This window comes from Emys orbicularis, chromosome 3 (genome assembly GCF_028017835.1).
Source record: "Emys orbicularis isolate rEmyOrb1 chromosome 3, rEmyOrb1.hap1, whole genome shotgun sequence".
Taxonomy (NCBI): Eukaryota; Metazoa; Chordata; order Testudines; family Emydidae; genus Emys; species Emys orbicularis.
The window spans coordinates 100688883-100698439 of NC_088685.1; the positions used below are offsets into that span (position 1 = coordinate 100688883).

The 9557-nt window shown below is 42.1% G+C and overlaps 1 protein-coding gene across 1 annotated transcript in view; it reads right to left on the reverse strand.

Moving 5' to 3' along the window:
- The window catches only part of PTPRK (protein tyrosine phosphatase receptor type K), a 585126-nt gene extending 576031 nt beyond the window's left edge, over positions 1-9095 (reverse strand). The window contains exon 1 of the mRNA XM_065401786.1: positions 8993-9095. Within this exon, the coding sequence (XP_065257858.1) occupies positions 8993-9095 (103 nt within the window). The remainder of the gene's footprint in view (positions 1-8992) is intronic.
- Between the last annotated feature and the right edge of the window lie 462 nt (positions 9096-9557).

Consider the following 9557-nt stretch of genomic DNA (forward strand, 5'->3'; position numbering starts at 1 on the left):
CCAGTGCTTATTGCCTGCTCTAGGGGGGCAGAGGTAACATTACAAGGACATGTTCCTTAATTCTGTATTTCCTGGTTTTCATCAATTTGAGTTTTGCTGTACTTCATGTTCTGGAAGGGCATGAACTATCACCAAGCAACCTTAACTGTGGATTAATTATTTTTATTTCTTTGCCATTTAATACCTGCTTAACTTCAGTGACTAACAGTTCACAGAAAGGACATCTATGACTCAACATCTTCTCCCTTCACTTAAGGTGCAAGAATTAACAATATTTATCTTCCAAGGCCCTTCAGAAGTCCTCCCACAAAACCTGGGAAGATCAAAGTTGTCATTCCTTGTATTTCTAAAGGTTAAAAAAAAAAAAAAACAAGCAGAGGGGAACAAACAGACCCACATCTTTCAGGCCTTTTTCATCTCTCAAGCAGTAAAGAGGCAGAAGCCTATTATATATATTTATTTGCAGGTCACTTACAACAAGGTAATATTCATCTCTCAACATGCCACTCTGAAGAAGCCCTCCTCCACAGGAAGGAAAATAGAGAAAATACAGAAATTGTGCTTTCAGAGGGAAATCGGAGGTTAGCAATTGTACAAAATATAAAATTGCCTTCTACACTTTACATTACTAGGTTCTGATGACTTACCCTTCTACTAAGTACTGACTGCTGTCTCACTGCTAAAAATCACACTTACCCCTGCATTATATAAGAAGGTGAGAAAGAAATTCAGCTGTACTCTCTCACAGAGACAGTATCAGGAGGAAGCCTCAAGAATTGCAAAGATATATCTAGTCTCCCGTTCTGATTTTAATCCCACAATCACCATGCAAAGCCTGAAAGATACCAAATGACAAGCTGTTACAAGTGGAAGAATTGTTCTATTACCACCAACAGATACAGGATGAAAATGACCCAGTTTTTGTAATTTTCACTTGCCACTCTTGATGGGATATCAGGAACCACTGAGTGAAACATTCAAGTATTAAGGCACTTGTGCTTATCAACTGTAAGGTATGTCTACACAATAGCTGGGAGCTTGCTCCCTAGTGCAGGTAGACAGATGTTAGCTCTGCTTCAGCCAGTATGCTAAAAATAGCAATGTGACTACAGTGGCATAGATGGCAGCGCACGGGCTAGCCACATGAGTATTTACCCACAGGGTCGTTCAGGTTTGTGCTCAACTGACTAGCCTGAGTCGCTGTGGCCACGCTGCCATTTTTAGCATGCTAGCACACTCCCAGCTTCTGTATACACATACCCTTAGGATGATGTAAGCACTTAAAGACAATAGGTATTTTAAGCCAAGCTATTAAAAACTACAGAAAAAATAATACATAGAAATGCTACTTAGCAATAATCATAATTAAAAGCTACAACATTTATAAAATTTAGTGTTTCCACTCCACAAAGGACATAATTTATCAGAAACTGTTAGAAGTTATTTTAATTAGAATCAAATTTGTTTTGTCATGGCATTTTTCTCTGTCAGTTAGTTATCTTCAAAGCTAGCAGTATGGTTTTGCTTTGTTATTACAGTAAGGGAGTGTGATATCTATATCTATATTTCACACACACACACACACACACACACACACACACACACAGCATACAACTCAACCAGTCAGTGTAAATATCGTATTCAATGTACAGTAAAAATAACATGAATATGCCTCCATTACATTACAGAAGAGAGAAAATTTGGCTTTAAAACAAAGGCATAATTCATAAGTACCCAAAGTGAGACAGTTGGGAGAGTGGGAAAATATTGCATTTTTCAATTAATCTAGGCAATTGTATGATTTTCTGGGAATTGTACCAGTATTAAACCACATGCTTACAAATTCACATATTTCAGGGCTCAATCCTGCAGCCACTTACTACCAAGAATGTAGTCTTTACAGGATAGCAAGCTTAGATCCAAGCTCAATAGTATAATCATTCCATAAATATGTTACTCAATTACTTCACTGACAAAACAGGGTTATGGCTATGCCAATGCCAATATGCATTGCCATGGTAATATGTCAACCAACCCCCCCAAAAAAACCTCTCTCAAGGCATGTAGAACAGCTGTAAATCAATATATTCTGTCCTTCTCAGATGAGATTTAAAACAGTTTTTAAGTGTAAAAACTAATGTGTGTTCCCAGAAAAAAAAATGTTAAAAGTTTTGATACGTACTTTTTGAGTCTATAAAAATTGAGGGTTTATTTCTTTGTTTTGCTGGATAAAATCTCTCACTGATTCTGGAAAGTTGAAAGTATTTGTTTTGTTTTAAAAACATGACAGCCAATAAACCAAGACTCTCACTAAAAGAACTTTTACATTTCGGATAGAAGTTACTGAAATGAGGAATCTCACTCTTAAAATACAGGGATTTCACCCTTAATATGTAGTATAATGGTCCCAATCCTGCACATGGACCAAAGGCAGAATTACACAGCTGGGGGTCATATGAGGTTGCAATTAAATTCAAAGAGAGCTGAGGGGTAGTGTCCACAACCTCAATGTATTCTCAGCTCTGCGTACTGCTGCCAGGTGGGAGACAGGCGGTTCTTGAAAACAAGAAAATTCAAGTTATTTGTCTGTGTCAGCCAGTATCTTTGAATCTATTCAGTATTTTAGAACTGCCGGTGAATTGTTGAAAGTAAGACAAAATCTTGACTCTCAGACAGATTTGGCTATGGAAATGGACACAGCAGAGCAAATGGACCATTTAAAGACACTTAGAGATTTGTTAAGAAAAAACACACCTAGAACTTTTGTGGAAATTAATTTCAAGAACAAAAGGCAAAACAAAGAAACACCACTGTCCCTTCGGATACAAACCGATCCATGGTGTCAGTGCCCTAAACTTTTACATCAATTTCCCCAACCCACCCCCATCCTGAACAAACAAAAGCAACTGAATTGCACAACTACCTGCCAAGTGCTAAACAAAGTAAATGGAACTCCTTAAGTGTGTCAACAAACCTCACAATGGTCAACTGTGACCTTACCCTCCACAATTCAAAAAAAATTACTTTAAGAGTCTACTGAATTGCTCAGCACCCATATAAAGAAAAGATTAAATAAATATTCAACAAGCAACCTGGGAGGTGGGTGGATATTGTTTAACTAGAACTATAAACTTTGGCTTCTAACATAATATTGCTGCTGCGCAAGCATAAAGAGCCTATTATTTTAGGAAACATTGCAGCTAGTGTTAACAACCCTCCAGGTTTGTCCTGGAATCTCCAGGAATTAAGATTGTGTCATGTGATGAAACCTCCAGGAATATGTCCAACCAAAATTGGCAATCCTAATTGCAACATGTTTTTTATTCTCAGGCATTTGTATAAATTACTTATTCTATGTTATTATTTCAACAGCATTTTAATAGTTCTTCAAAGTCATATACACTCCATGTGCAATAACAGAAAAAATAATTCTCCCCTCCTGCTCACCACCAAACACGATGTACAACATAGGAGTAGCAAGAATGTGTTTTGGGCTCTACACTTGATCAATGAAATACAGTTTCTGCTATAAGGTTTACAACCAAAATTATTCTTTAATGTTATATGCCTCATTTTCTGCCCATCCAGCAGTTCATATGACCTACGTTAATGAAAAAAGCATGCACCACGAATAGTAAAGCAACACCATTATTTCAGACGGTATCTAAGTTTTTAAGTTTTAATAGATGGAAACTAATCGGTAAGTATCACTAATGTCTGGCTAACACAAACTACACTCAGGAACTTAATCCACAGCTCACAATCGTAATAGTTTGTCCATTAATTTTGGCCCCACTACTCCAAATAATTATGCAAGATTGGGGCCTTGGATTAACAACCACACATACAAGAGATACCAACATACAAAGGAGAACGCAAATATATTCCATGACAACATCACCTAAACAGTTTATCAGTTTTTTAAATATTTTTTTTAAATCTTAATCTTCTTCAAAATGTTATATACACATACAGTGTATATATAACATTTGACTGTATACTACACACAACTTTGAACATAATCTGTAAGAAAATACCAACCAGACTTTAGCTGCTTTAATACTAGAGGGGTCACTCTTGTTTCAAAAACCTTTTTAATTCTTAATCTAATATTTTAAAAAAATATTTTAGTAACTGCCTAAACCTTTTACACAATGAGATAAAAATGAAATATTAATTTCATTTTACTAAGTCTGGCTAAAGATTTTGGTATGTTTCCCTATATCAAGTTTAGCTCTTAGATTATTATAAATTCCTTATAAAAGAAATAACACTTCTGTTGCTCTACTATATCAGATTTTGAAGATAGTAAAGTTCTTTCTTTGAGAAAGAAATTCTATTAAACTTTTAATGAACATGTTAATCAAGGGCCTAATCCTGCAATCCTAACACATTTAGCCTTTGCTCATCCAGAGAGTCCCAATTTGTAAAGTTTGCAAGATCATTCCTTAAATCTGTAATATATTTTACAAAGTCTTGACCTTTTAAAATACAAGGACCTTATATTTAAGTTGTTTTAATTGTCCCTATTTAAAAACATATTCTGTGAGATAAAATTTTAAATTTCAGAGCTTTAGGCATAAGGTTGATCAATCTCTAGGAATTTTAGTCTAATGTGTTGTATTTAACATAAAATAAAATTATAAACTGCTGTAATGGATGTCACCTCAGGTAATATAATTATAATATTGCTATTAAAGCTAGATGAAAGCCAGTAAATCTTTGTTTTTTTCAAAATTTAAAGAGTCTAACTTCTACTATTTAACAGCATTAAGCAGCATCTATTTATAATGAACAAATTGTAAAATTGATCAGTTCCTTATTGAACTGCAAAAATCCAAGATTGAAGAATGTGCTGTATATGAAATAGCTAGACTTCTGTGAACTTCAGGCACTGCCAGAATGTTTTAGCCCAGAGTGTGACAGGCACATACCAAGTTGAAGGGCCATGTCCCATTACATCGTTAAAAAGAAGAAGGATGGAAAGAAGCAGCAGCATAAAGAAACAGCATACTAAGGGACAGGAATTGTTAAAAATGCTTCTGCCCGCACCATTGCAAAGAAAAAAATTAGACACCCACCATGTGTCATTTTATGTATGATGGGGCTGGGGATTATATACCAGAGAAAATTTCCATCTGTAGCTATTTCCTTTCAAAATCCATCTTGCTCTTTTTTCTTTGCTGTTCTCATTTTCCCTGCATTTCTCTTTAAGTTGCTCCGCCTCATCTCCTTTCCCTGTGCTTCCGTAGAATACATAGGGAGGGAATGCAGACATCACAAAACCCATTTGGAGGAGGGCTGCTTTTAACAAGATTGTGGGCCACAGTTTGGCCAGCCCTGTAATATAGCACATCACACAATCCAACCTGAATATTAACTTAAACTGTCTTGGATCTGGCCACTGTTCATAGATTGAAAACTGTGTGAAGGACTCATAAAACAAAAGAAAATATCATTTTGACTGATATGTTGTAGAGGTGTCAGTGGGGTACTTCAGATATTGGTAGCAGACCCAAATTGAGTCAACATCTTTATTAATAATCAGGAAGAAAGGATGAATGGTAACATTGTTTTAAATTCGTATGAGTCGGCGAGTATGAATACAAATACAAAGGAAGCTGGAGTGGAATTAGAATGAGCTTTAACTTGAAAATGGCAGGCTAATACATGGGGAGGGGAGCAGGAATCAGTCAAAGGAATGTACTCAGAAAGCAGTAATGCTGCTAAAAACTTTGGGGTGCTAGTCAGCAGCTAAGTGGATATGTCTTTGGCTGCATGACAGAGGCATCTCATCATGGGCTAGAGAGAAAGTCTGTATGGCAGGGGTACACCCTCACCTTGTGTACTACATATACGTTTGAACCCTTTGGTACAAGAAAGATGTCAGAATTCTGAAGAGAATTCAGAGAAAAGAAGTAATTAAGGGGCTTGTGATAGCAAGAGAATAAGTGTGTATAGGTTTACTAAAACTGGGACATTCAAAACTAGACTAAGAAAATACAGAAAATACACAGTAAGGAACAATCCTGCACTGACAGGTGGATGGACACGGTGATTTAACAGGGCTTTTCAGCCACAAGTGTCTTGATTATGATGCATAAACATAAAATCTTAAACTTCCATATTTTGTAGCTGATGTTGTCAAACATGCTATTTTTCTCCTAACCTTTAAAAAGAGTCTGACTGAGCAGGCTTCTAATTGATGGAGTTCTGATCAGTACAATACATCAGCACATCCTATGCTTAGCACTAGAAAGTGAAGGCATTAGCTACTGAAATACTCGGTATATGAAATAAATTAATCCCATGTCTTTCTCCAGATGCGGTTCTTCAACTCACTCAGGCTTTACCTACTGTCAGAATCCTACACTCTCTTCTACTCACTATAAATTCTAAGGTATGGACAACTTTTTGTGGTCTCCGTTAAATACCAAAAGGGTTTCATGTCACATTCTAAGACATGAAATATAATGGGAGCCTAGGACACACAAGTGACCACACTTCTATGTAAATATACAAGCTTGTGAAAGCAAGGGTCTTGAAGTAGAAAGATATATATATATATATATATATGAGAGAGAGAGAGAGAGAGAGAGAGAGAGAGAGCACATTGATATGACACTGTCAAGTCAGTGTCGTTTCATATTGCCATAGCCAAATCAGTCTAATTTCTATTGTATGATGCATACATAAAGGTATTTTCTGCCTTAGCATAATACTTTAGCCAGCCCTGTAATATCAACTGTAAGGAAAACAAGTGCTGCACATCTTGTATTCCTCTTTTTTTTTCCCCAGTGAAGACCTTTACCACATAATACATCAATGTTTACCTTTGCTAACAATTTCTGTAAGCATATATGAAATTATTATACACCTCCAAGTCAGTCACATAGAACACAAGCTGCGCATGTCAGCAGAACTTCCATCTTCACCTTATCTTTCTTGATTAAAAGAAAATTACAAGGTTCAAATCTTCTAACAAAGAGGAAGAAATGTATTCAGGAGAACAGAATAACACCTTTCTCTTACAATTAAAATTTTACACTTCAGCTGCAATGACAACAGTATTTCATATTCTCATGAATACATATACTTTCAATCATAGCAATGTTCTAGTTCAAATTTTCAATCAACAAACTAAGGTCCCAATAGGATAGGGCCCAAACATCTTTTCAAACTCATGCACCCAACTGGGGGGGGGGGGCGGCAGAGAACAAGGGGAGATGAAACAAGAATCTTCTGTACTGTTCTCGTAGGTAATGCTTCACATGAAGAAACCAGCGCAAAATGTGATTTCCATCCTACAGTAGAGATGCATGCAGCACGTTTACTATAATACTACTATCTGACCATACACTAAACACAGCAATTGCATTCCACATATATCACGCCTTGTCTAACATGGTCAGAGCCTCTTTTATTCTGTATGCTGTATTTCATCATCTTTGCTTGACCGAACCTCATTCTGTGCATGTGCTGCCACCTAAATATTCACCTCTCTCTCCCGGGTTGGGTTCCCCCACCTGCACGCGTCCCTTCTGGTGTTGCTTTGTTTTTTAAACTGGGCAATCCCCACATGTTTTCATTGTGGTGTTATTGTAAACTTGCATCAGTTATCCTAAGAACAGCAAAAATCTATACACTCCTCTGAAATGTGAACTCTTCCACGGTCTCATCGTTTTGACTACCTCTTCTGCAAAATCAAACGAACCCACCCCGAGCGGAAGTCACCATTCAAGTGGTTACATGTGGAGGTGGGAGCGTGGCCAGGAAAGTTCTTAGTTTAGCAGACGAGCCCGGACCCGGACCCCTCCTGTTATTTACCAGGTAAACTATGAGGGCTACCACCGCACATAGGAGCAGACAGCAGAAACCAACAGCGCTTCGGAAAGTTGTCCCAACACATATAGGCAACCGCAAGTGTAAGGGGAAAGAAGAAATCAGCCTGATTCGGGGCGCAGCTTGTTTGCTTAGAAAAATCAGACTGCGATGGCCCAATGTGTTTTGGCAGCCCCCCCCCTCTCTTTCGGGGGAAGACTGGGCGTGGGGGGTTAAAGCTATGTTAGAACTGGGATTGTTACAACCCAGCCAAATACCCGCCACCACCCCTTCGCGTTCCAGAATTGAGAGTTGCAGCTGGGTTTTTCCACCCTTTCCTAATCACACTTCTTGGAGACAACCGGGAGGCCAGCCCCACCGCAGGAAACTTCGGGTTGATTTGGTTTTACGTCCCAGATCCCCTGCTGTGTATAGAGAACGAGCCCGAACGGAAATAAACTATACTACACCAATGCCCAGAACATAGGGGGATATTCCCCCAGCGCTGGGGCCGGAGAGGAGAAAGTTCCACGAACAAAGGGAGCAGCAACAGCTCCGGCACAAACGCTACCTGGGAAACTGGCTAAAGGAGAGGGAGAGAGTTTACGAGACATTTAAATGCCCACGTCGCTCGCTCACTCTCCAAGCACCGCAGCAAGGAGGCGCAGGCCGGTGAAATCCCCTTGGACACGGAGAGCCCCCCAGGTCCTGCCTTCTCGCCGTGCGGAGCTCGGGGGGGCGCGAGCCCCCCGCGCCCAGGAGGAAGGGAGCTGCTGGAGGCGAACACAAGCGGTCCCGCACCGAGCCGGGCTGGAACGCCCAGTCCCTACGAGCCCCGCAGCTCCGGCGGGAGAACCCCGAGACAATGCCCCCTCCAGGGCGCCGCAGCCGGGCGGGCGCCGCCGCCAGCTCTGCCCAGGGGAAGCCGCCTTCCCAGCCCGTAGCGGGACGCTGAAGGCAACTATCCGCCCGGGGCGCTTCCTTACCTGAGCTCCAGCTCCCCTCCCACTGCTCCGATCCCCCGGGGGAAGCAGCCCGGGCCGGAGCGGGACACCACACCCCCTCTCCCCCCAGCGCAACAGTGCACCCGTGGCCGGCGCCTCCGCACCTGGTGGGCGCCGAGGGGCAGCGGGGGCTCTTTCCCCAGGGCACCCCCTGCGGGGCCACTTACCTGCCGCGAATTGGGCTCGGGCTGTTCCGAGCTGGGCCGGTGAGGGGCCGGCCAGCAAGACGAACAGCGGCAGCCAGGCGGCGGCTCCGGCTCCCGGCTCCATGGCGAGTTTGGAGAAGTTTGGGGAAGAGAGGCGGGCTGGCCCCGAGCGGCACGTTCCGCTGGCAGGGCTCGCCGGGAACCCCCCACCCAGCTGCAGCCGCCTCCTCCTCCGCGGCCCTCGGGCCCGCCCCCGAACCACCCCGAGGGCAGCACCAGCCCGGCGCTTCCACGCTCAGCAGCGGCTGCTCTCCGTAACTCCAGAGTTACTTTGCTGCCGCTCTGCGAGAGGGGAGGGAGGAGCCGCGCGCGCACGTCAAACCCTCTGGTTCCCAGCGCTGGGCAGGGGGAATGTGGGACTCCAGCCCGGAGCCCAGACGCCGCCAGAGCGGGGCCCGCCAGCGCCTCCTGCTGCAGACACGCGGACATGCAGCCTGGCGGGCGGCCACTGGCACACCAGCTGCTGCTGGAGCCGCCGGGGCCCGGGCTCTCTCGTGTAGCAGCCTCCTCTCCCGGACAGCGGGTG